Source organism: Sorex araneus, chromosome 2, assembly GCF_027595985.1.
Source record: "Sorex araneus isolate mSorAra2 chromosome 2, mSorAra2.pri, whole genome shotgun sequence".
Lineage (NCBI taxonomy): Eukaryota > Metazoa > Chordata > Mammalia > Eulipotyphla > Soricidae > Sorex > Sorex araneus.
This window is the reverse complement of record NC_073303.1, coordinates 232,617,203-232,642,232: the sequence shown is the minus strand read 5'-3', so window position 1 is coordinate 232,642,232 and position 25,030 is coordinate 232,617,203. Positions and strand designations below refer to the sequence as shown.

General features: G+C 62.8%; 4 protein-coding genes across 9 annotated transcripts; 3 read left to right on the top strand and 1 right to left on the bottom strand.

Annotated features, from left to right (window-relative positions):
- Positions 1 to 635: 635 nt before the first annotated feature.
- Positions 636 to 2,216, top strand: NR2C2AP (nuclear receptor 2C2 associated protein). The gene is made up of 5 exons (XM_055126907.1): positions 636 to 884; positions 971 to 1,061; positions 1,190 to 1,295; positions 1,373 to 1,441; positions 1,602 to 2,216. The coding sequence occupies exons 1-5, from the start codon at positions 847 to 849 to the stop codon at positions 1,715 to 1,717; spliced, it is 420 nt and encodes a 139-aa protein (XP_054982882.1). The 5' UTR covers positions 636 to 846; the 3' UTR covers positions 1,718 to 2,216.
- RFXANK (regulatory factor X associated ankyrin containing protein) lies at positions 1,729 to 5,695 on the bottom strand. 3 transcript variants are annotated; one of them, XM_055126901.1, is made up of 9 exons: positions 5,500 to 5,695; positions 4,895 to 5,089; positions 4,240 to 4,320; positions 4,087 to 4,152; positions 3,910 to 4,010; positions 3,698 to 3,823; positions 3,372 to 3,438; positions 3,092 to 3,220; positions 1,740 to 2,017 (listed from the first exon to the last, which is right to left on the bottom strand). In XM_055126901.1, exons 2-9 carry the CDS (start codon positions 5,079 to 5,081, stop codon positions 1,947 to 1,949), a joined length of 828 nt encoding a protein of 275 aa, XP_054982876.1. In that variant the 5' UTR covers positions 5,082 to 5,089; positions 5,500 to 5,695; the 3' UTR covers positions 1,740 to 1,946. The 3 variants fall into 3 exon arrangements, with proteins under 3 accessions (XP_054982877.1, XP_054982876.1, XP_004616884.1); XM_004616827.2 differs by having other exon boundaries at positions 1,752 to 2,017; positions 3,092 to 3,172; positions 5,500 to 5,691; XM_055126902.1 differs by lacking the exon at positions 5,500 to 5,695 and having other exon boundaries at positions 1,729 to 2,017; positions 4,831 to 5,037.
- MEF2B (myocyte enhancer factor 2B) lies at positions 5,096 to 23,728 on the top strand. The gene is made up of 9 exons (XM_004616828.2): positions 5,096 to 5,442; positions 20,533 to 20,613; positions 21,415 to 21,618; positions 21,898 to 22,032; positions 22,428 to 22,575; positions 22,670 to 22,806; positions 22,897 to 22,990; positions 23,078 to 23,189; positions 23,500 to 23,728. The coding sequence occupies exons 1-9, from the start codon at positions 5,341 to 5,343 to the stop codon at positions 23,723 to 23,725; spliced, it is 1,239 nt and encodes a 412-aa protein (XP_004616885.2). The 5' UTR covers positions 5,096 to 5,340; the 3' UTR covers positions 23,726 to 23,728.
- BORCS8 (BLOC-1 related complex subunit 8) lies at positions 5,921 to 8,046 on the top strand. 4 transcript variants are annotated; one of them, XM_004616640.2, is made up of 4 exons: positions 5,921 to 6,417; positions 7,273 to 7,385; positions 7,485 to 7,549; positions 7,684 to 8,046. In XM_004616640.2, the coding sequence occupies exons 1-4, from the start codon at positions 6,201 to 6,203 to the stop codon at positions 7,796 to 7,798; spliced, it is 510 nt and encodes a 169-aa protein (XP_004616697.2). In that variant the 5' UTR covers positions 5,921 to 6,200; the 3' UTR covers positions 7,799 to 8,046. The 4 variants fall into 4 exon arrangements, with proteins under 4 accessions (XP_004616697.2, XP_054982879.1, XP_054982881.1 ...); XM_055126904.1 differs by having other exon boundaries at positions 5,952 to 6,417; positions 7,461 to 7,549; positions 7,660 to 8,046; XM_055126906.1 differs by having other exon boundaries at positions 5,954 to 6,417; positions 7,660 to 8,046.
- Positions 23,729 to 25,030: the final 1,302 nt, after the last annotated feature.

The following is a 25,030-nucleotide window of genomic DNA, read 5'->3' as shown; positions in this document are numbered from 1 at the left end:
GCCCAGCCTTATCCCCCCACATTTTCTCATCCTGCTGATTTCCTGCCTGCTCTGTCTGCCCCCTCTCACTCCCACCCCTTCTCCCTCTGCTTCAGCTCTGACCCCCTGGGACAGGGATCTCTGTTTTACCCAGATTGGAGACTTATCATTGTTCCCAGAATCACCCAGAAAAGACGAATGGTGGTGAAGAGATGGTGTAGTTTTGTCGAATCTAGCCTGGAAACTAACTCTTCTGCATCTTTCAAAACCCACCTCACACCCTCCTCCCCCCCACTCATTCCTGGCTGAGCCATCTTTTTTTGCCTGTTCATTTGCTTTTGGGCCACATCCAGCGACGCTCAGGGCTTACTCCTAGCTTTGTGCTCAGGGATCACTCCTTTCAGGACTTGGGGGACCATATAGGACACAGGGGATCAAATCCGGGCCAGCCGCGTGCAAGACAGACGCCCTCCTCGCTGACCTATGGCTCTGAGCCACTTTGTTGGAGGTGATGAACCCGGCGGATACTTGTGCCTGGCAGGTTCCCAAGCTTGCACGCGAGAGCTCCGGCGCGGGCCCTTTAAGGGGCGGACCGCAAATCTACTCTGGTCCGGGCACGATCCCGAGTCGCGCAGCGCCTGCGCAGAGCCCGCAGCCTGGGCTCTACTTCCGGGTTTCTGCACGTTGGGAGCGGAGAAACTGAGGCAGTCTTCGAAGTCTGTTTGCTCGGCTCCCAGCGGCTGGAAGTGCGAGGCTCCCGCCGCGGGCACGTCCCCGGGCCCCCGTTTTCGCGGAACGGGTGATCGGCCGCAGCGCGTGGGCACTGCGGGTCCTTCTCCGCACAGGTGCAGTCGGACAGTCTCGGGGATGAGCCACTCGCTGGTGTGCCCCGACACTGTGAGCAGGTGAGAGCTGGGAAGGGGCGGGGGCGGCCGCCGAGGGTTCCCCAGGTGGGCTCAGAGCCTTCCCGCCCCGGTGCGCGCGTCCCCAGGGTGAGTTCCGTGCTGAATCGCAACACCCGGCTGTTCGGCAAGAAGCACCTGTTCGACCAAGTGGAGGAGACGTGCTGGAGCTCGGACCAGGTGAAGTTTCAGGATCGGGGTGGGGGGCCCAGTCACCCACACCCGCCCCGGATTGTGGGAACAAGACGGGGGAGGTGTCAGGACAGGAGCCTGCAGCCTCCCGCCTCACTTTCTGTACTGGCTCGCAGGGCCCCGCCCAGTGGGTGACGCTGGAGTTTCCGCAGTGCGTGCGGGTGTCCCAGCTGCGGATCCAGTTCCAAGGGGGCTTCTCCTGTCGCCGTGGCCGCCTGGAAGGTACTGACGGGCTTGGGCAGGGCGTGTGCAGCAGGGTGCAAGTCGGGCACCCAGGCCTCACCGTGACCTTCTGACAGGAGCGCAGGGCACTGAGGCTCTTGGCAAGATTCTGGACTTCTACCCCGAGGACAGCAATTCCCTGCAGATATCCTATTCTGGCGGTCGTGGGGGGCCAGACCTGAGCGGGACCCAGATGGGTTCCAGCAGGTATGTAGCCTCTAGTGGTGGGTCTGGAGGGCAGGGGAAGGGAGGGGAGGGTGGTGAGCCACCATTAGACACCATTGGCCTTGACTGCACATGTTCACACCTTCCCTGTACCGGCTGCTGAAGTGGACCGGCTGAAAGTTACCCTGGAGGACCCCACTGACTTTTTTGGCCGCCTGGTCATCTACCACCTGTTGGTGCTGGGGGAGAAGATGTGAGGGTGGCTGGGTGCCACCTCCTCCAAGAAACTCTCCAGGAAGCACAGCAATTCCTTGGGTTCTGCACAAAAAGGTTTATTGGTTCCCTGCTGGGGAAGGACCCCTCTACCAGCTGCCTGTGGTCCGGCCAGGAGCCTAGCTGCCTTGGAAGCAGGTGCTGGGCGCCCCTGGCCCTGTGTCAACCTTTTGCTGTGCTCCCTGAGTGTCCGGAGTTCCTGGCTGGTGGTCTTCAGTCGCCGTTGGCAGGAGCCAGGTCACTCTGGAAGAGCCTGAGGATGTGGCTCTCAATGGCCCGTTGCACTGGACCCAGAACGGACAGGAGACACAGTGTGAATGGGTGGGGGACGTGGAGTCACACCTCCCACTGCTGCTGTCTCTCAAGGGACCAAATGGGCTCCCCCCACCAGGCCTCAGCTTCCCTGAAATCTATGCCAACACGCCCTCCCGGGGTGCTTGGGATTATAAAGGCATTGCCCCAGTAAACCATGACCTTCTCAGAGCGGCTGGGGAAGGTGTCTGCTCCAAGGGGTGAACCTTGTCAAGTACTCAACCCCTGTCACCCAGAGGAACCCCCAGTTCATGGGTGGGGAAGCTAAGGGGATGCAGCCTGGACCACAGTCCCAGGAGAGCTGGCTCTGCAGCTGCCCCCCTTAGCAGTGCTCAGGGCTCACACCTGGCTCTGTACTCCTAGCAATGCTCAGGTCGGCCGCAAGCCCAGTGCCCTCCCTGTGGTCCTGTTGCTCTAGCCCCAGTGTCCTGAGCTGTGCTATAGCTCCAGCCCTAAACTTTTTTTTTTTTTTTGGTCACAACTGGCAATGTACAGAGGTTATTCCTGGCTCTGCACTCAGGAATTACCCTGGCAGTGCTTGGAGGTCCCTATGGGATACCAGGGATCAAACCTGGGTCGGCCACATGCAAGGCAAATGCCCTCCCCGCTCTCTTATCTGTCCAGGCCCTTGAATTTTATTTTTGTGCTTGTGGCTCCCCCTGCAGTGTTGGGGGATTGTGTGCTACTGATGTTTATGTTAGAGGCCACACCCAGGGGTGCTCAGAGATGAGTTCTGGCGCTGTGCTCTGGTTCATTCCTGGTCAGGAGGCGCTACGGGATGCTGGGGAGAGAGTCCCTGCTGCTGGCTTTTGAACTCAGGTTCCTGCGTGCAGAGCTGCATTCTGGCCCTTTGAGCCCTCGCCCCGGCCCCATCCTCCTTCCCTGGGAACGCCCGGTGGCACCCCTCTCGGCATCCATAGACACTAGGGGCACCTGGATGCCCAGGGCCCAGGCCAGGCATTGGGCACGTGGTCACCCAGTGGCTGCGGCCAGCACTGGCCTCCTGGGGAGTGGAGTTCCCTGCATCTGGCGGGGCTCGGCCCAACCTTTGCGGTATCCCAGGGCCACAGCCAGATCCATCGGGGTATAGCCGGAGTCCGCCTCGGTGGTGAGATCGGCGCCTCGGGCTGCAAACAGCGGACACTCAGGGCTGGGCCTGGGAGACAGCAGCCAGCCTGGGGATATGGCCACCCGGGGCTCTAGGAGGGCTGCAGGGCTGACCTGTGAGATGCCAGTGTCCACTGCACCCCTCCCAAGGAGAGCAAGGGCCAATTGGCAAGGCCCCTCCTTCCAGAGAGCAGGGCAGGCCCCAGGACCCCCACTCACCCAGCAAGGCCTCCACACACTTCACGTGGTTCCCGCGCACAGCGTAGAGCAGCGGTGTCCCTCCATTCTGGGGCGGGGGGGAGGGGTGGGGCAACCGTTGTACATTCTGCCCCCCCCCCCATACCCATAACACCCGCCTCCAATTTCTTCCACCTCCTGCGTGTCCAGTTCATAGCTCAGCGACCCTTCTTCCAGGAACCCCTCCTGGAATTCATCCCCCACCCCAACATGCGCCCCCTGGGCTCTGGTGGCTGCCCGCGTGCCTGCCACCACAGTATTCCTCACGGCCTCGGCTGTGGCCTGAGGAATCAGCCTGGCACCCTCACCCAGTCGTAGATGTTGATGTCCACGTCCCGCTCCAGCAGGAGCCCCACGATGTCGGTGTAGCCGCCTGTGCTGGCCAGGGACAGGGCGCTCTCCCGCTCCTTGGCTAGGATGTGGGGGTCGGCACCCTTGGGGGGGACAGAGGAAGCCGCGATGGCTGGGAGGGGGTGTCCCTGGCAGATACTAGCAGACTCGGGGAGGCCCCGGGACGCACCCACTCGAGCAGGAAGCGGACAGTTTCGATCTCTCCGAAGGCCGATGCCCAGATGAGGGGGGTGAAGCCACGCTCATCCGGCTTGTTGATGAGGTTGTCACCTGGTGTAGGTGGGATGGGGTCAGAGGTGAGAGGGCAGAAGGGGGGCAGTGGGGAACAGCACTGGGGGACAGTCACCTTTCCTCAGATGCTCCTTCAGTTGGCTCAGCTCCCCCTGGGCGGCCAGCTGGTGGATGGACAGGGCTGCAGACCAGAGACACGTGGGGTTTTCTCCTGCCCCAGCCTGCCCCGCCTCAGCTTCCACCACCCGTCAGGGACAACCGCACTCACAGTCCAGGGTAGCTGGCAATGCAGAGACCTCATTCCCCCTCTGCCGGTTGGTTAGGGTTGTGGAGTGTTTCAGGGAGCTGCCTGCCGGGATACCGGAGGGCCTCAGTCTCCCCTGTGGGAGCCAGGACCCCACAGGGGCCCCCAGAGAACAGCTCCCGGGGGTGATGCCAAGTTGAGCTCAGCTGCTCCCCTATATCTGCCCCAAAGGGCTGACAGCCTCCAAATGCATCCCTGCGCAAGATGTCCATCAGGGGGCAGCCCCCGGGCCCCCACAGGGAACCCTGAACCCTCCCCTTGGGGTGAGACTCAGATACTCACAGGCCCTTTGGACTGGGGCCCATGGGGAGGAACAGTCCAGAACAGGAAGCAAGTGGGGAGGGGCGGGTATCTGCCCATGGGGATAAGGCTCTGCTAGATGGAAAGTTTTCGAACTAGGCAGGGGGGTGTTTGCATGCCATGGTGAGCCTGCTCCGTGCCCTTGAAGGCTCGGAAATGTTGCTTAAGATGGGATCGCTCCTGCGACATGAATTTTTTTATTTGGTATGTGTGCTGAGCAAGGGCGTGGGTGTGCGTGCAAGGCAAGCGCTGTACCACGGAGCTGCATCCCGGGCCACAAATGGAAATCGCAGGGCTGTAGGGGAGGCTGGCGTCCTACCCTGAGGCAGGGAGGCCCCCGTATCTGGCTCAGTGTTCCCAGGCTCTGGGGTGCAGGGGAAGAGGCTGAGGACCACAGTGTCTGAACCATCGGGGGCCTCATCCCCAGGCTCTTCGGGGTCCCCAAGTTCTAGCAAGCAGGGTTGTGGGGTCAGGCTGAGGTTCTCTGCAGGCTCGTGGGGCTCCATGGGAGATTCTGCGAAGAAAGAAGAGGGGGCCGTCGGAGTCGGCTCTGAGGAGGCAGCACGCGCGGCTTTGGGGGAGGGGCCCTTAGGCCCGCTCCTCCCCCACCGGCGCGCACCCTGTGCTCCGGGATTCCAGACTGTTCTGGGGTCCTGTTCTGGGCCTCGACCCCGTTTCCATGCTGGAGAATCGGCATGCCTCCCTATGTCCCAACTTCCTCGCTAATAAAAATAGGACGATGGGTCCAAAAGACACCGTGTCTGAATGGCAGCAGGGACCCTTGTACGGGATCAGCACCGAACAAACGATCGCGGTGTTTATTGGGAGGAGAAAGAGGATCCCGCTGGAGCGGAAGCATCACGAAAGGTGAGAATGGTCCAGCTCCACCCTGCCCGCGCACACCGATCCAGGAGGTCCACTCACCTCCCACGAGCTTCCTCGGTCACCCCACGTCGCAAGCCCGAGCCCCCCCAAACTTGGGGGCCCAATTCACAAACTTTTCTCCTCCGATTGATGTAAGGATTAAGGCGCGGGTTTAGCCGGACTCCCAAACGCCCTAGCTGCTCCAGCCGGGACAGAGAGCAACTTGATACGCGACCGCTACCCCCACCCCAGAACTCCCCCACTGCGCCTGCGCACCCCCGCCCCCCAAAAAGTGCGGAAGGCCGGGAAGCGGCCAGAGCAGCGTCTGGCTCTTTAAGGCTGGGGGAGGGGCGTGACTTCTGCGGGGGCCCGAGCGACGCCTGCGCGTCGGCCTCCCTTGAAGCCCGGGGGCGGGCCCTGGTGACGTGACCGCGGGCCACTCCGCAGTAGCTCCGCCCACTCAGTCCCGGGAACCAATAGGCATCAGGAGAGAGTGGGTGGAGCCTCAGTTGAGCGCCCGCGGGGGCAGGCTGGCGCGGCCACCGGCTGGAGAGCCTGGTCTCTAGTGATGTGCCCTCTGCGGCCCCAGGCCTCACGGGCAGGCGCCGGGACATGGTGGCCTGAGGAAGGAGAGGACTCCTCCCGAAGTGGGCAGTAGACGGAGCGTCCCCCCACTTCGCCGGCCCCCGGAAAGGGGTATTACGGAGGACGGAGAACGCCCCTGCCCCGCCCCCGCGTGACCTTTCCTCGGCAGCTTCGGGATGTCCGCCCCCCTCGCCGCCCCCGGAGCGCCTCCCTCGGCTGCTGCCACCTCACCGCCTCCGCTGCCGGGCCTCGGAACCGGCGCGGCGCGGCGACCGGCTCCGCGGGGGAAGACTCTGGCGGCCGTCCCCGCGCGCACTTCCGCTTCCGGCCGCCGGGCGCGCCGGGCTGCGGGCGCTATGGACGAGCCTGAGATGCAGCTCAAGGGGAAGAAAGGTGGCGCGGGGCGGCGGGGGCGCGCGGGGGCAGGCTCCGGGGGCGCCCGCCCCGCCGCGGGCAAGCCCCCACCTGGGCTTGGCCTTCGGACAAAGGGCACGTCGTGCCAGCTCTGTCGGCGTGGTCCCCGTGCGCCGGGAGGACTCGCAGCCTGACCGGCGTGGCGAGGCGAGGACACTGCCCGCGGCTCGCGCTGTGTGTCCACTTAACCCGGGTCGGAACCCGCGGGTTTAGAAGTGACGGGGCTTGGGGCCCGAGTGATATAACTGCCCCGAGGGCTCTGGCCTTGCATGTGGCTGGCCCGGGTTCGATCCTCGGTATCCCGTAGGGTCCCCCGAGCACCCCCACAAGTGATCCCTGAGTGCAGAGCCACGAGTGAGTCTCGAGCACTGCCGGGTGTGACCCCCGAACAAACAAGTGACGGGGTCTGGCACCCAGCCCCACGCACCTGCCCCTTCTCGCTGTAGGCGGGGACGGTTGTCCCCGGGCTCCCAAGTGACCAAGTTTGTGTTGAAGAGTCGGGTATAATCGACCTTCCAGGACAGCCTAAGGGAGAGGCAATGAGCGCGTGTGGGGGACCCCAATGACCCTGGAGTATTATAGGGGAGACGCACGTTCCATCTCCCGAGCTTTGATTTGGCTGCGGCCATCCAGGAAGCAGAATCCCTGGTCCTTTGGCTGCCCTGGCTGGTGGCCGTGTCGTGTATGGACCGAGGGGTTGGGGTAGAGAGTCTTGTGTGCCTGCCCCCAGGGTGGCCCACCATGACCCTTTCCGGCCTGTGGCCCAGCACAGGCACACGGGGCACCGGACAGGGCTGGAACAGGGTCTGAAGCCGTGTCCTTCTGTGCCCCCAGTCACCGACAAGTTCACCGAGAGCGTCTACGTGTTGGCCAATGAGCCGTCGGTGGCGCTGTACAGGCTGCAGGAGCACGTCCGCCGCTCGCTGCCGGAGCTGGCGCAGCACAAGGTGGGTGGGAGGTGGGCAGGAGGTCCCGGGTGCTGGCGGCAAGCCCCCCCTCACCCGGCCCTTTCCTGCTGACAGCGCCCTGCCCCACCCTGCCCTCAGGCCGACATGCAGCGCTGGGAGGAGCAAAGCCAGGGCGCTGTGTATACCGTGGAGTATGCGTGCAGGTGGGCCATGGGGAACCCCAGGGCGCCTTCCTGTGTGTGCGACTGCGCGTACACGTGCTTGTGCATGTGCATGCGTGCGCATGCGTGTGTGTGTGTGCGCGCCCACGCAGGGCTGACCCAGTCTCGTGCCACAGCGCCGTGAAGAACCTGGTGGACAGCAGCGTGCACTTTCGCAGCGTGGAGGGGCTCCTGAAGCAGGCCATCAGCATCCGTGAGCACATGAATACCAGCGCCCATGGCCACAGGTAGCCGCCCGCGCCACCGCTGCTGGTGGGCCCCGTGGCTCCATCTCGGCCCCAGGGCCTGGCCTCTGCCTGTGCCAGCAGCAGGTACCCAAGCAGAGAAGCATTGCAGCCGGAAGTGAAGGGTGTTCCCAGCGGCCTGGCGGGAGTGTGAAGGGGGCCCGCTCAGCTGACTGCCTGTGTGCCCAAGGGCCTGGGGCTGTGTTCCCACCGTCGTGACTAATAAATGCGCAGCCGTGCAGGCCTGTGGCTCCACCTGGGTGCATCTGGCTATTGCGGGGGGGGGCTTCGGGAAGAAGCAGCTCTCCATGTGACTGTGTGTCCCTGATCCTTGGGGAAGCAGGGAAGGGGCCTCTGGAAGCCCCAGCTTTGCCTTGCTGCTCTCGGGCAGCTTTCTGCTGGACCTGCACAAGACTTGGTCTGGGTCCCCAGCATCAGTGACCACAGACAGAACTTACAGTGGCCACTCTTGTGCTGCAGTCAGAGAGCAGCCTGCGGGTGTGGGGTGGGATGGGAGGGCTGCCCCACGTCTACAGGACACTTGGAAGACCCTGGTGTCACCCACCACTGACCTGGGTCTCACCCCCGATGCTCATCTCCTTCCAGCCCGGAGGACCCACCCCCGCCCACACCCCCACCCTCCTCAGCCTGATCTCCGAAGGACTTAGAGGTGCTCCCTTGGGTCAGGTCAGTGCCGGGCTTCCTGCGCTAAGCTCTGGAATAACCCGCCCCATTTAACTCCTGCCTGGTGCCCTGTTGCTGACTCCCCGCCAGCTTCCTGCCTCTGACCTCAGTCCCTGCTCCCCAGGACCCCCAGGACAGAGGGACTACACCTGCTGGAGTCCGCAGTCGCCCTCCCACCTGGATCCTGGCTCCACGCTGGGCAATGTGACCCACAGGTCCGAACCGTGGCTCAGCTCTCCAGCGTTGGGGTGGGATGTGGTGGGGATACTTGTAGTGGCAGCTCCAGCATGAAACAAACTGGCCCACACCTGTGACTCTCAACTCATCTACGTTATCCCTGGCCCTGCTCCCAGTCACCCAGCTTTGCCACCCAGCAGCCCCTGGGCCCTTGGTGACTTTGCCACTTCACAGAGCAGGATATTGAGGGGCTTGCTAAGTATAGGTCTGGGTAGTCACACCCCGTCTCTGCTGAGACCTCCCCCTTATCAGACTCCACACGCCTGTGTAGTTACTGTGGACTGGGAAGTGGCCCTGTGACCGCACGCAGGCACGTAATGGGCTGCCTTGGCTGCTGGAACAGTGTCAGCTGGTGGTCTCGTGGCACCCAGCCACCCGAGCTCTTGAGTGCAGCCTGTCTTAGAGTTCTAAACAGGAGGCTGAGGCCCCATCTCCCAGCACTCCCTGGGGCAGCTCATCTGCATCTTATTTGCATACCTGCTCGTTGAGGCTGCTGCTCCCTGACTGGCCAGCAGGGGGTGTGAGGCGCTTCCTTGGTCCCCTGGCCTTATGAACAGCCCATTCCTGGGACACCCTCTTAGAGTGAAAATGGAGGGTCGGGTCACTGGTCAGGTGTGGGCCTCCAGGGCTTTCTGGTCTGTGAGTAGGGTTCAGAGGACGCCCCTGAGATGCTGATGAGGGTCCAACTGACCGTGAGTGGCTGGGATCAGAATCGGACTCTGGGTCTACTTCTTGTCCTTAGCCCTGGGCCCAGCCAGGCTTTCATCTCTGGGCAGATGAAGGTCAGAGGTCAAAGGTCTTTCTGTACCCTCAACACAGCCTTGGGGTGGGGGTGCCCCCATGCGCCACTAAGGCCCTCCAGGGTGCCCCAGTTCTTCAGGGAATCCCCAGAGGGGACCAGGCATGTCTCACTCGCTTTGAAGACGTGAGTCCCTATAGTGACCCCCCATGGCCTGAGCTGATCCAGCAAGATGCAGTCCTGGCTGAACCGTGTCTGCAGCCTCAGCTCCTGCTCACTGCATCACCCCAGTCACCCTGGTGCCCCCTCACCTCATCCCCCCAGTTGTTGGGGCAGCAGGGAAAGTCCAGCCTCATCTGGCAGTGCCAGGGGCCGGCCTGCTCCCCCCCCCCATTGCTGTTGTCTAGCTCCTTTGAACCATGTCCTGCCCCAGAAACTCTTGCTGCATTTGGCGGCACACATTGGTGCCCAGGGTCCTGGCAGTGCTGGGGAACCCTGTGGGTGCACTCCTCCCACTGTGCTCCTCCCTGCCCTGGAGCTTCCTCTGATGAAGAGACCCTCAGAGATGGCACTAGTGCCACACAGCAGCCCAGCCCTGAGGGCCGGGCCCCAGCCAGATTCCCGCTCCCAGCCTCAGTACTGGCTACTGGGAGGGCCGTGGGGGGTGACAGGACAGGGAAGCCTTTTGGGGACAGAGTCCTTGGACAGGGGGGTCACATGTACCGACCCCGCTTATCCATCACCGGTGGACTGGCTGCAGGAGCACGGGCCAGCCCCCTGCATTGCCCTCCTGCACTGGAAGGTCCTGTAGGCTCAGAGAGCGTGGGAGGGACGCCCCGCCCCCTCAATCTTCCTGGCCTGCTGCACAGCCCACCAGCCTGGTTCTTCAGGCTCCACCACCCCCGCCCCCCACTCTCCCTCCAGCCGCCCTCATGGGGGTTCCCAGTGCCCCTGAGTAACAGGCGGGGACAAGGGGTGGCTGCACCCCGTCTCCCGCCACTCTGCGCCCAGAGCCGCCCCAGCTGCATCCCTCACGTAACCAGAGCCTGCCTGTTGCATCAGAGGCGGCCACGGTAAACAGAGCGCCCTCGGGGGGCCCGGGGCTCCCCAGCCACCTCGGGGCTCCCCAAGCCTCCTATGGCTCAGAGCCAAGGCTCAGAAGCCCCCAGTCTGACCTGTCACCCCTCGGCCTGGGATAGGGCCCTGTGGAATGGGTACTGGAGGTGGGGGGACGGATGCTTACTCCCACCTTGTGACAGATAAACCCCAACATGCAGGCCCAAAGAAAAAGCTGTCCAGACTGCCAAGCCATATCGCCCTGGGGGTTGGGTAAACTGGGCCCCTGCATTATTCCCTGATGCACTTGCCGCCCCCTCCTCTGCCCTGAGAGCAAGGAGTTCAGCCCTTTCCACTTCAGTTTCCCAGGAAGAGAGCGCCAGGCCATTTGGGGAACCTGTTCACTTTTCCCCAATGTTACATCCTCTCCCCAATCTGGGCACTTCCTTCAGGGTGCTGGCCCACAGTGACCTGGCCCCACTCCCCTCCTATCCCTAATACCTCTTGTGCTTGTGGTGTGACCTCTCAAAGGGGCAAATCCTGCTCACACGTCAGGGCCCTGTCCAAATGTTCCTCGCCTGTGGCCGCTTGCTCTAAAACCCAAAAGCACCTCCAGGGTCACCTGTGCCCACGTGTTTGGAGCCGCACTCAGCAGCCCCCCCCCCCAGTTTTCTCTTGGCCTGCCCGTGCTGGGGCCTGGGCATGGTGGCACCTACTCCTCCAGGGGAAGCAGACTGCTTCCCTGGAGGTCTGTGCTGAGGTCAGCGCCCCCGCCCACTGCTGAGCGACCAGGAGGACACGTGGCCATCGCAGCTGGACAGACAGCTGAGCACACCTAGAGCCCCCCATTAGGGTGAGATCTGGGTTCTGTGTCAGATCTCAGGGCCGGCGCCCGGGACTTTGGGGCTGGGGCGGTGCTTCAGTCAGGTGCATTTGATCCGGGCTTGGAGCTGGCATGGTCAGGGTTGCAGGGGGTCGGATGCTCCCCTCAGCCCGCCTTTGCCCACGTCGGTCTCCGGGCGGGCCCCGCCCTCTATGCAAATGAGCCGCGTCCCGTCCAATCCGCGCCGCGGGCGGGGCCGCCGCGGGCACCTGCGACTCCTGGCGCGGGTTGTGCGGCCCATCGGGTCGGGAGGCCAGACCAGCAGCTGCAGGTGCGTGGCCGCGGGGCGCCGCGGGACGTGGGGGCTCGGGGCTGACAGGTGTGCCAAGGTGTGCGGGTGTGCGTCCAGGGGGGTGTGGGCCTGCGCGCTGGTGTGTTTCAGGAGTTGTGTGTGACCCTGGGGGTGCCTGGGGTGGGCTGTCCAGCAGTACTGGGTGGGCCCAGGACACCTCTGCAAGACCACCAGGCCCAGGTCTCCCTGACTGCCCACGTGTACCTCTGCGGGAGCAGGCAAGGCAGAATGGAGCCCCAGAGCTTCCCCGGGCCACCTGCTTACCTGTGACTCAGTTTCCCTTGGGCTGTCAGCACATGAGAAGCCAGTGCTGCTGTGTGTTAGCATGGGAGCCACTCCTATCAGCGCCCGGGGCTGAGGACCTTGGGTGTCTGGCCCACTGTGGGCAGACGGTGACCGTCTCAGTGTCGCTCCTTGGCGGGATGTTCAGACTCTAGGGGTGAAGCTCGTTGGTTTGCGCAGACGCAGAAGCATTTGCTGTGGGAAGCTGTGGGGGGTTAAGTTTGAGGGTGGAAGGGGCTTTGGGAAAAGTTAGCAGCTGATTCCCTGGACACGGAGGGCCAGACTTGCTTCTCCGGCCTGAGGTCAATCAGTGTGAGACCCTGGTCCGTCAGAGACATGAGGGTGCGAAGCCGGGGAACCCTCAGGCCCAGAGAGAGCCAGGATGAGGGGCCCCAACGCCCCGACATCCTGGTGCCCCTGACTCCGTGAGCTGCTGCACTTGTGCTGTCTTCTTTTCTTTCTCCATGGAATGTGATTCCCGAAACTCCACCCGGGCTCTGGGAGGACGTCTGGGGGTGACAATGAGGAGGAGGAAAGGAATTGAAATCCCCCTGTCACCCCAACCTCCCCTGTCACCCCAATTCCACAGGGAGTGGCGTCCCACCCTGTACCCCAAACTCTGCATGTAGTGGGGGTGCACCCCAATTCTGCAGGGTGTGTTGTCCCATCCTGTGCACTACGTTTACAGGCAATGAGGATCCCACCCTGCACCCCAGCTCTGCATGCAGTTGGGGTTCCCCTCTGCCCCACGTCTGCATATAGTGGGAGTCCCACCCTGGGCCCCAACACTGCAGGAAGTGTAGGCGTCTTGCTCTAGGTCCAACTTGACAGCAGTCAGAGCTCCCACCCCCAAACCCCAATCTTCATGTAATGGTGGTCCTGCCCTAGACAACAACTCTACAGGAAGTGTGGGGGTCCCTTCCTGTACTCCAACTATGCAGAAAATGTGGGGATTTTTGTACCCCAGGATGTGACGTTTTCCCCAGAGGGTTTATCTTGTACCTGGACCTTGTGTGGGTGGGCTCTCTGCAGCCCTGCCCAGACACCCCCGCCTCAGGAATGAACCTGGGACCCCTGCTGGGTGGGAACAGAAAGTCATCTCTCCGTGTTCCCTGAGCTTCCCCCTCACTGTGGGGGCTGCCCCTACTGACCTCTGGGCCCCCACAGCCAGGATGGGGGTGACGATGGGCTGGCCTGAGGGGCTCCCTCTGTCCACAGCCTAGATCGCCCACTCACTTCCCTCCCTGCCCCCCCAGGGCCCTCGCACCAGCCCCTTCGTACTCACATCCTCCGCCTCCAGACCCCCCTTTGGGGGTGGACAGCTGTACTGGAGATCACCAAACTCATAGCTGCAGTGCCCGCCGGGCCAGCCTCCAGTGCCCAAAGCCATCTCCAGCCCAGCCACTGCTGTTGTCGGTCCCCCTGACCATCCCCCTGCCTGTCCCCGTGTCACTGTCAGTGACACACCTCAGGCCAGTAACAGCAGCCCATGCTGGGGGCGTTTGTGCCCTGTGTCCCCCGGTGCCCGGTGGGCTCCAGACATTTCTGGGGGACCTGAGTGAGGACCAGGGCTCCTCCCTAGGGCCTCCTCCCTGTCCCTGCTGGCTGCCCCTCAAGTCCCTTCCGCCCAGCGCTGACAGATGTGTTAATTTCCCAAGTAGGGAGGCTGGGGTCCCCAGGGATGAATTTCTGGGGGCCCCTGGGAGCTCTTTCTCTGGAACAAAGAGAGGGAAATCTTGACAGGCCTCGGCTGCTTCTTGGGTTCTGGGGCCCCCAGGGCTTGGCCCCCCTGCTCGGCCTGCCCTGGAAGCAGGTGGAATCAGGATACCGTCCCTTCCCACTGCAGAGATGGGCGGTTTGTGGGGGGCAGCCCGGGGCAGTGGGGGGCTGAGGCCAGGCCCATGTGTCCAAGGCTCTGACTGTTTTCTGAGCAATTTTTGGGAGGGTCTGTCCTTAGCTGGGGGCCCATAAGCACTCTGGCTGCCTAAGGGGGTCTCCAGCTGGTGGTCCTGTGGCTGACAGGCTCAGTTTGGTTGGAGCCCAGGACCCAGCAGTCCCTCTCCTGGGGGCTGCCACCTCCAGAAAGCAGGGCCCCATGGGCACAGAGGGAGAGAGGCCGGTGTGTGGGGTGCTGACAGCAGTGGGCACCTGCGGGTTGACATAGCCTTTCTGAGAGGGGGACCATTGTGCAGATGGGTAAACTGAGGCTTGGAGTGTGTCTGGCAGGAAGTGCTGGTGCAGGTTTGAATTCTGGTCTCTCGTGGGTGTCAAAGGCTTTAAGGGCTTAAGGGCTTCCTCCACCCAGAGGTCCACTGGGGTTTCCCACATTCAGAGCCACCCTGTCACTGCACTGGCATAGCACATGGCCCTGTGCACATCTGTGCAGCTGACCCTTGACACTGACCACAGCCCGCCCTCATCTGTGACTGCTGTCTCTCCTTGGCATGCCGGCCTCCCTGCCTCCGGAGCCGAGGTCCATGCATAGAGGGCACCTGCGCGAGGGCTCCGACGGGGGGGCGGGGGGGAGTTTGCACATGTTTAAGACTTGAGGGCCCCTGTGTGTTGTAGAGGTTTCTGCGTTTTGGGGAGGTCAGTGATTCTGGGCATCAGCTTATTTGGGGCCTCTGGGTCCTGTGTGTGAGGGATCTGAGTGTACGGAGCGAGTGTGGGGGCCACGTGCCTTGTGGATGGCGTGCATTTGGGCACGTGTGTGTGCCCTGTGTTGGGGGTGCGTTTCAGACATCTGTGGGCCTGGGGGATTTGTCTATGCTTTGGGGTCTCTCCACCCCAAGATAGCCATAGGAACCTCCTCTAGCCGCCAGTGCCCCCCCTCAGCGAACGCCATCGAGGGTGGGGCGCAGTGCCCTGGAAAGCACCCCAGTGCAAACGCTCTCCACCCCCCCCCCGCCCTGCCGGGAGGAAACTGAGGCCCGAGCCCACAGCTCTCCCAGGGCTCGGGGGCTGGGTCCCCAAGGGGAGGGTCCCGACAGCTGGGGTCAGGCCCCGGGGGCCCGGGGAGGGGTCTGTCGCTTCGAGGGGCACTTCCTGTCTCCCTAATGAGGTACTCAGGGAGCAGGTGATGAAACCGCAGCCCGGGTTGCGTAAGGGAGGCAGGGCGCGCCTATCCCTGCATGCCCCCTCCCCGCGCCCCCTCTCACTTCCCTTTCCCACGCCCCCCTTGTGCCTCCAGGGGCCAACACTGTCCCCCCAGCCCCCCACCTCATCGGGCGCCTGGAACCCCTGCTGGTGGCTGGGGTGCTGCTGCCTCCTATCCTGTCCCCTCTGGGCTCCTGGGCTCAGGCTCCACGTGCTCTGCTGTGGGGGACAGGGTGGGCCCCAGTCACGGCGGCCAGCTGGGCTTCCCCCTCCAGCCCCGAGGAGCCTGTCTTATCTGAGCACCCCAGGTTTCACCAGGGGCCTCTGAAATATTCCTCCGCAACCCCCCTCAGCAGCCTGTCCTTCTCGGTCACCAGCACTGCCCCTCCCCTGCCCCCGCGACCTCCGGGTCACCGCGCCCACGGGTGGGGGTTCTGATTGGAGCACTCAGACCCCATCGGGTCCCACACCCCAGCCTCCCGCTTGCTGACCTATCATAGTGTCCACCCTCCTTAGGGCCATCTCACCTGTTCTAGAACCTTCCAGGGTGGAGTCCTGCAGGCTCATGGGGGGTCCCTGTCCTGGGGCACATGGGGTCCCTATGCCTGCACTGTGTGGCCTCCCGCCTTGGCCGTCTGGATCTGCAGCTCTGGGAGAAGGAGCCATGCAGACCTCCTGCACCCCGCAGCCACCGTGCCCACCTCCCCCACGATGCAGTGTCTTCTCTTCTTGTGGCCACAGTGGGTACAGGGTCGAGGCGATTGGGGGCTGCCTGGCTGAGGAAGTCGGATTGGAGTGATCAGCAGCCGCCCGGCCGAGGGGCTCCATCAATCAGCATCGAGCCCTCTGTGGTCTCACACTTTCTGTGGCCCCAAAGTCCATCCAGTGTGGCCTTTCCTGGCTGCCCACTGAAAGCAGGCTGGGAACCCCAGGAAGGTGCCCGGGCAGGTGGGGCTCACTGGGGGTCAGAGGGTGCGTCTGGTTAAGCTTTCTGCTCTTGGGAGGCAGTTCTTGCCTATGATCGGTGCTTTGGAAACACCGATGATGAAGGGTGGCTGCCCCCAACTCAGGCCTCCCATCCAATGGCTCCAGCAAGATCCACTGAGGGACTTCCTCTTCCCAGAAGCCTTCCTAGACTTCTCCTCAGCTCTGTTGTGGGCCCAGGGGCCGGGATCTTGGTGCCTGGCAGGTGCTGCCACAGCCATTGTTCCCTGGCTGGGCGCTTGTGTGTGTGGTGGGGAGACAGGGGTGAGTGCCTCGCCGAGACTTTCCCCAGCCCCCAGCTGTCCGCCCCCGCCTCGTGCCAGACACAGCTCGTGCCACCACTTCCGCCTGGTGCCTGGTTCCCAGTGTGCGGACACCTGGACTGGGCCAGGCTGTCTGCGGCCCAGCCCAGGCATTTGCATGTGGGACACTTTTCTGCCTGGCGGGTGGGCGCTCGCCTCCCATGCTCGCTCCAGCCGCTCACACCTGGCCCCACGGGTGCAGTGCGGGCTGCATTTGCATGCGTGTATTTCTGAGCCGCATGCGGCAGGCCGGGGCCAAGAGGAAGTTGTTGAGGGACACTGGGGGCGCTGCCACCGCATCCCACTCATCCTGTTCCACTCACACACCTGTTCCTCCTGGTCATCCCTGGAGTCCAGTCTGGGGGGGCAGAGCTGACCGGGGCAGGTAGGGCAGAAAGGCCAGGGGAGCTGTGGGGACATGTGGGGCCTCCAGGAGAAACGGGGCTTTCGAGGGGCTGCAGGGATAGAACAGTGGGAAGGGGGCTGGCCTTGCATGAGGCCCACCAGGGTTGGTCCACTGGCACCACATATGGTGTATGGTGCCCTGAGCCCAGCAGGAGTGATCCCCAAGCCAGAGCCAGGAGTCACCGCTGAACACCACCAGGTGTGGCCCCAAAACCAGAAAGAAGTTTTTAGTTTGATCTGGGCTTTGCCTCGGGAACAAAAGCTGGCCCCGTGCAGCCAGGGCAGAAATACTTCCCGCATGTGTGAAAGTGCAGAGGTGGGGCGGGTGGGCTGGGCGGAGGTGGGGGAGGGGGGAGGGGGGAGAGCGGGGGGGGGGGGGGGGGGGGCTGGGTCCCTCCAGGGGCCGCAGAGCCTTGAGAGTGTGGGCACAGAGGGAGCGTACTGGGGGCTCCTGGGCCATCTGAGGCTGCAGGGGTGGGCGACTCCCAGGGTGGCCAGAGCAAACTCGCCCTGGCCTCTGTGGTCCCCAGCAGACCTGACCCCATGGCAGGAGGAGACACCACCGGGGCACCACCACCTGTGCCCTAGGTGGCCTCCTCCTCCTCACACTCCTCCTCCCGCTCCCACTCCTCCCGCTCCCCTCCTCCTCCCGCTCCCCTCCTCCTCTCGCTAACACTCTTCCCGCTCTCCTCCCGCTCCCCTCCCCCTCCCACTCCTCCCGCACCCACTCCTCCCACTCCCCTCCTCCTCCCGCTCCCACCCTTCCCGCTCCCACTCCCACTCCTCCCGCTTCCCTCCTCCTCCCGCTCCCCTCCCACTCCCACTCCTCCCTGCTCCCCTCACCCCCGCTTCTCCTCCCGCTCCCACTTCTCCTTCGGCTCCTCCTCCTGCTCTCACTCCTCCCACTCCTCCTCCTGCTCCTCTTCCTGCTCCCGCTCCCCTCCTCCACTCCTCCTCCCGCTCCCACTCCTCCGGCTCCCACTCCTCCCACTCCTGCTCCTTCTGCTCCTACTATTCCTCCCATCCTCCCATTCCTCCTCCTGCTCCCACTCCTCTCACTCCTCCTCTCACTCCCACTCCTCCTGCTCCTCTTCCCGCTCCCACTCCTCCTTCTCCTGCTCCTCCTCCTCCCACTCTTCATTCTCCTCCTCCTGCTTATCCTTTCTCCTGTTCCTTCTGTTCCTCCTCCTTCTGTGCTCCTTTTCCTCCTGCTCCTCCTGCTCCTTCCGCTCCTCCCGCTCCTCCCACCCCCTCCTCTGCACAGCACCTGCTGTCCCCCCTACCTGAACTCACTTTCTGTCCCTGCTCCTGGCTTCCCCGTGGACAGCCCCAAGTGAGCCCGACCATCCCATCCTGAACAAGGACCGGTGAGAAGCAGCGGGGCCCCCAGCCCAGATTCAGGCTGAGCCCAGGTTCCCAGAGGGATGGGGGTGTCAGAGGCACTTCCGGACTCATCTGGGCATGTGGAGGGGGTGTCCCGTCCGTGTCCCGGGTGGCGTGCGGACAGGCATGCACATCCCAGTCGTGGGAACGCTCCCATCCCAGTGTCGGGGGTTAAAATTAGCCCTGAGGTTAAATTTAGCAAATCTGCAGTTCCCGGGGGGCAGAGAGGAGGTTTCTGCTGCCCAGTGGGTGCGGGGACCCAGAGAGGGCAGCAGCATGTGGGGTCACCCAACAACAAAGGAGATGGGGTGCTGGAACGGCCCCTCCCGGGGCAGGGCTGCCTTTCTGGGGACCAGGGAGGTTGGGACCACACTTGGCGATGCTCAGGGATCATTCCTGGTGGAGATTGGGGGACCCTGTGAGGTGCTGGGGATCAAATCCAGGCTGGCCTCATGCAAGGATAGTGCCCTGCCAGTCCTGTCTCTCCAGTCCTTGGAGCTGCTTCCTTGTCATCTGAGGCTGGGCCCCCTGACCATGTCCTCAGAGCAGCACTCAGGGGCCCACCCAGGAGACCAGCCATTGTCCAGAGCCCTGGGCGGGGTCCTGAGCATGGTCCCCTGAGCCTGAGGTGGCTGAAGGTCCTTGTGGTCAGAGGGGCTGACCAGCTCCTCAGCCTTGGGGTCTGTTGATGGAGGACACTGTGGGTGGGTGGGGCCGAGGGCTGCGGGTGGGAGCCCTGGAGAGTGGAGGCCCCATAAGGAGGGGTGGGGCTTGCTCCCCGGTACCCAGCTCCTAGCCTGAGACTATTCAGGGTACACCAGGGTCAACTCTCCTTAAAGTAAAGAGTTGTGGGGCTGGCGCAGCGAGGAAGTGCTCGCCTTGCACACAGCCAACATGGGTTCGATCCCCAGCATCCCATGGGGTCCCCCAAGTCGTGCCAAGAGTGATTCCTGAGTGCAGCCAGGAATGCAGCACCTGCTGAGGACCTCATGTGGGCCCCCCACCAAAAAAATTCATGAGAGAGAGAGAATTTTAATCATTGGGCCAGGAGGGCACTGGCCATACACATGGCTGACCCTTGCCAGGAGTGAGCACAGAACCAGGAGTCAGCCCTGAGCACTGCCAGGTATGACCCCTCCAAAGACATGAAACTCTGTGCATCGCCTGGTGTGACCCAAAGAGGAAAAAAGAAAGAAACAAAGACACGAAACTTTTATTATTTATTTATTTATTTATTTTTGGGTCACACCAGGCGATGCACAGGAGTTACTCGTGGCTCTGCACTCAGGAATTACTCCTGGCAGTACTCAGGGGACCATATGGGATGCTGGGATTCAAACCCGGGTCGGCTGTGTGCAAGGCAAACATCCTATCTGCTGTGCTATCACTCTAGCCCCCGACACTTTTCTTTTAATTTGGGGCAAGAACGTGTTGAGGGTTAGGAGATAGGAAAGGGTGAGGCCTGCGGGTGCCCGTCCCAGTTTCCATCCCGGTGGTTTAAGTGGAAATAATGTGGGATCACTAAAAATAATTGGGACCTGGGGCTGGAGCAATAGCACAGCGGGTAGGGCATTTGCCTTGCACATGGCCAACCTGAGTTCGATTCCCAGCATCCCCATACCATATGGTCCTCTGAGCACCACCAGGGGTGATCTCTGAGTGTAGAGCCAGGAGTAATCCCTGTGCATCGCCAGGTGTGACCAAAAAAGCAAAAAAAAAAAAAGAAAATCGGGATCAGGATCATCAAAAGACCTCATCTGCCCCAGTGTGGGTGCCACAGAAATGTCCAGAACAGTGCCTCCCCAAACAGAAAGTTGAGGGAGGGGGAGTCTGCCCAGGGGAAGAGAATGTTCTGGAACCAGAGGAAGATGATGCCCAGCCCCAACCAACCTTGTGGCACAGCTGAGGAGCATCCACTTTATTTTTTGCTTTTTGGGTCACACCCTGCGATGCACAGGGGTTACTCCTGGCTCTGAACTCAGGAATTACTCCTGGAGGTGCTCGGGGGACCATATGGGATGCTGGGAATTGAACCGCGGCCGGCAGCGTGCAAGGCAAATGCCCTACCCACTGTATTATTACTCCAGCCCCAGCATCCACTGTCTTTATGTGACTTGAGTCCCGACTGTGGCAGGGGAAGGCTCCAGCCAGCAGACAGCACAGCCCTCGGCACAGCTGGGGACGCTGGGGACCCTGTGTGGACCCTGCTGGCCTCCGGCATTATGGTTCTGTCCCTGGGCTCTGGCGGCTGTGCTTTTGCAGTGCCCAATGTCATCAACCATCCCGCACACGGGGGGCTCCCAGGGGCCTCATGTGCGTATCTGCCCTCTATGTGCCCCCTCTCCCCCTCAGTCCTGGCATGACACTGCACCCATCCTGCCCTCTCGTCCTCCGCTAGACCCTGCTCACCGCCCAGCCTGGGACGATGGGGAGGAAAAAAATCCAGATCTCGCGCATTCTGGACCAGCGGAACCGGCAGGTGAGTGTGGCGGGGAAAGATGGGGTCTGGAAGTGGCTCCAGTCCTGGGCAGCTGGGGCTGGAGAGGGCGGGCACCGGGGCGGGGCCTAGAGGAACGGGTCTGGGGGCGTAGCCCGGAGGGGCGTGTCCCGGAGGGGGCGGGTAGTGGGGGCGTGGCATGGTGGGGTGGGGCAGAAGGGCTGGGCGAGGGGAGGGGTCTTAGGGCGCTGGTAGCTGGGGCGGGGACTTGAGGGCGGGGTGAGGGGCGGGGCCCGAGGGTCGAGCAGGCGGGGGCAGCAGGGAGAGCAGGAACCTGTGCCTTTGCTCATTTCCGTGATGGTGTGCTCATTCATTTCTCACTCCTTGGGGAATGGAGCCCCCCCATCCACCCTGCTCTGAGGGGCCTTCGGAGGTTAGACCCAGAGGGGAGGCTCAGGAAGGAAGCGTGGACACTCCCTGAAGTGGGGGCTGAGCACAGGCAATACAGGCTTTGCAAGCGGGGTGTGGGGATTCCGGGTTCTATCTGGCCCCTCATGGATCCACTAGCACCACCAAGCAATGCCCAAGCGCAACCAGGAGTGTGCAAGAGCCCGCTGGGCAAGCCCTTCCCTACCCCCCCACCACCTCAAGGATTGGACATTGGGAACTGGACTTTGAAGCATCCATAGGAGTCTCCTCCAGAGGAGGCACTAAAGAATGGCCAGGGCAGAAAGTCAAGCACCTCCAGGCGGCTCCGGTAGAGGCCCCCTCCCACAGGTCCCCCGCCCCCCGACCCCTTGCTCCCTTCTTCGGCCCACCCTTCTGGGCACTGGTCCCTCCCAGGTGACCTTCACCAAGCGCAAGTTTGGGCTGATGAAGAAGGCATACGAGCTGAGCGTGCTGTGCGACTGTGAGATTGCGCTCATCATCTTCAACAGCGCCAACCGCCTGTTCCAGTATGCCAGCACCGACATGGACCGCGTGCTGCTCAAATACACGGAGTACAGCGAGCCCCACGAGAGCCGCACCAACAGCGACATCCTGCAGGTACGTGGGCTGGGAGTGAGCCCTGAGCACAGAGCCAGGAGTGAGCCCTGAGCACAGAGCTAGGAACCATCTCTGAGCACAGAGTCGGGAGTCAGTCCTGAGCTCTGCTGGTTTTGACCCCCTGAAACAACAATGCATGGAGACATTGGGCGCTGGCCTCATGCACGGCCAATCTCTGTGCAAACTCCAAGTTCACCGGGAGTGAGCCCCAAGCACCAAGCCCTGAGCACAGCATGGCTTCCATTTCCCCCAGCACCTGGTCCCTGTCTCACCCTGCAGACCCTGAAGCGGAGGGGTGTTGGCCTTGAGGGGCCGGAGCTGGAGCCTGATGAGGGTCCTGAGGGCCCTGGTGAGAAGCTGCGGAGGTTAGCAGTGGACGGCGGAGACCCAGCCTTGCCCCGGCCCCGGCTCTATGTGAGTGTCCCCCTCCCTTACCATGATTGTCACCCCCCCCACCTCTTCTGCCCTTGGCACAGGACCTGAGAGAGGAAGCTGAGGCCTCAGGGCCTGGAGCATGGGGATTGGTTTCCACCAAGATGAAGAGTGTCCAGGTGCCCTGTGGTCAGGGCTTTGAGGAAGGCATAAGAGTTCCATAGCTGCTTGTCCCCTCTCCATTTCTTCTGGTTTCCCAAACATCTTGGGAGTGTGGAACAGCAGTACTCTGCAGGACAAAGCCCAAACAGGTGCCCCGGTGGGGCATAATCATGCCCCTGGGAGGTGTGTAGAACCTTCTGGAAGAGGGAACCCCATATATAAACTCAATGGATTCTCTCTTGGGCCTGGTGCCCCTCTCTGTTCCTGACCCACAGCCAGCGGCTCCCACTATGCCCAGCCCAGATATGGCTTATGGGGCCCTGCCGCCCCCCAGCTGTGACCCTTGCGGGCTTAGTGAAGCCCTGCCAGCCCATGGCCGCCCATCCCCCTTCCGGCCCACCATCCCCAAAGCGGGGCCTGCAGGTAAGCAAGAGCATGGGCCAGGGGCGGACACAGAGGGTGGCGCCTCGGCCTCGGACCAAGCTGCAGTAGACGAAGCATCTCCCCACTCTCTCAGGTGTCATCCCCCACCCTCTCTTCTCCCCGGGCCACCTCGCCAGCAAGACGCCCCCCCCTCTGTACCTCGCAGCTGACGGGCGGAGGCCAGACCTGCCTGGAGGCCTGGCTGGGGCCAGGGGAGCATTGGGCACCCCAGTGAGTGAGGGACAGCCGAAGCAGGGTTGTGGGGGCTACCGGGTGGCCTGGGGCTGGTCTCAGTTTCCCCTCCATCCTCTCTCTCTGCAGAGAGGCCTCTACGGGGGTCTGCAGAGTCCAGGCCCAGCAGCAGTCCCCGGACCCACCCTTGCCACCTTCCCCTTCCTGCCTGCAGGCCCCCCAGGTATGCACCCCCACTCCCACCTGGACACCTTCCTGGGTGCGGGGATCCCTGAAGGTGAGTCTTCATCTGCCTTCTCCTGCTCCCCAGAATATGGCCTGGATGACCCGCCACCACCCCCTGGTTTGCTGCAGCCCCCAACCCTGACCTCCTGGCAACCCTCCCGAAGCGACGGGCAACCAGCCGGCTCCACCCTGCCCAGGTGAGTGTGGGCGCTGGCTTAACGCACCGCCCCGAGTTCGAGCTCAGGTCAGTGTGGTGGGGGGCACTGCCCTGGTTATGTGGGGTACAGTGTGGGGAGTTGAGGCGGACCCGGGCCCATACCTCTGCTGCCCCCTGCCGTCCATATCGGGCACTGCACCCCGCTGCCCGTGCCTGTTCATTTCTGGTCGCCAGAGGCTCTACTTGGGTGCCGCGGGAGGGAAGCCGCCCCCGTCTTTTCCTGGGCTCTGTCTCTGCTGCTTCCTCGCCGAACTCACGCCCCATTTTCCTATTTTTCTCCCACCCTGCAGCGGAAGCCGCGGTTTGGCCGAGGAGGGACCCTCTGCCCATGGCGCGTCACCCCTCAGCCCGCGGATCAGCATCAAGTCAGAGCGCCTGTCACCCACCCCTGGGGGCCCCGGAGACTTCCCCAAGACGTTCCCCTACCCCCTGCTCCTGGCGCGGCCTCCCGCAGAGCCCCTCCGGCCCGGCCCCCCCTTGCGCCGGCTGCCCACGGCAGACAGCTGGTCGCGGTAGTGGCCGGGGGAACATGGGCTCCCGTGTCCCGCCCTCCCGTGTGTGTGTGTCGGCCCCAATAAAACTCAAATGGCACCCGGGACGCAGCTCACTGCCCCCTCCAGGCCCCTCCTCAGCCTGACTCCCACCTCCCCAGCTGCCTGTCTTGGGGTGCCCCCTGCAGTATCTCTGGGACTCCGGAGGAGGTGGGGGTGGGGTCCTTAATCTAGGCAAACACCTGGACCAGCTCCACTTTGGGGGTTTGCTGTCCTGCAACTCCTCCCCAGTGGGGCAGCAGTAGCTGGAGATCTGGAGTGCTGGTCACTGGCCCATGTTCCTCCGATGGGCGACCAAGGGGGGCACCTACAGCACAAGGTGGGGCCCTGAGAAACCGCAAATGGGGCAGGATGGAGCGAAGGCCACAACACAGGTGGCCAATGGGGGGACGTGTTCAGGACTCACTGCATGGGGGCACTGTGCAGCCTGGATTATAAACCTCCTTGTGGGGATGGGGCGCCCTGGAAGGGTAGCACAGCTGGGAAGGTGCTGGCCTTGTATGCTGCAGACACTGGTTCGATCCCTGGTACCCCCTATGGCCTCCTGATACCACCAGGCATGATCCCTGAGCACAGAGCCAGGAGTCAACCCTGAACGCCACTGGGTGTGACCCCAAAACCCAGATAAAACCCTGTATTAGGGGAAAATCCCGGAGTAACAGGACAGTGGGCAGGGTACTTGGCCTACATGCCGCTGCCCTGGGGCCCACCAGGAGTGGTCTCGAGCACAGAGGCAGGTGTCAGCCTTGAGTACTGCCTGATTTGGCCCACAAACTAAGAAATGAGATGCTGTAAACCCCACACTCCTGGGAGAGGCTGGGGAGGGGGGGCAAGAGGGAGAGAGGGAAGGAAGGGAGGAGAGGGACTTGAGTGTCTCTGGGTTTCAGTGACTTCATCCAAGAACTCTAGACTCATGTCCAATCAGCCGGTTCTGGTGAGGGGCACAGAGGAGTGACCCCTAGCCCAGCTGGTGCTCTGGGGCCCTCCAAGACAGGCCCCTGTTTTTCCTGAGTTCTCATTCCCTTAGTCCCCCTGCCCGAGCTCCTTGGACCCCTCTTCTCTTGTGGAAGTCGATGTGGAGATCTCGTTCTGTTCAGCAGGGCGAACCCTTCGTAGGGCGCAGCCGAAAGAACAGGCGCAGAGCCCGGAGGAGAGAGAAAAGGCATTTATTCTATGGCAGTTACAGTATTTATACCTCCCTGTTGGGAGGAGATGGTGCCAGGACCCCCAACAGAAATGCAGGGTGTGGCACGGGATTTAGCTAGTAATA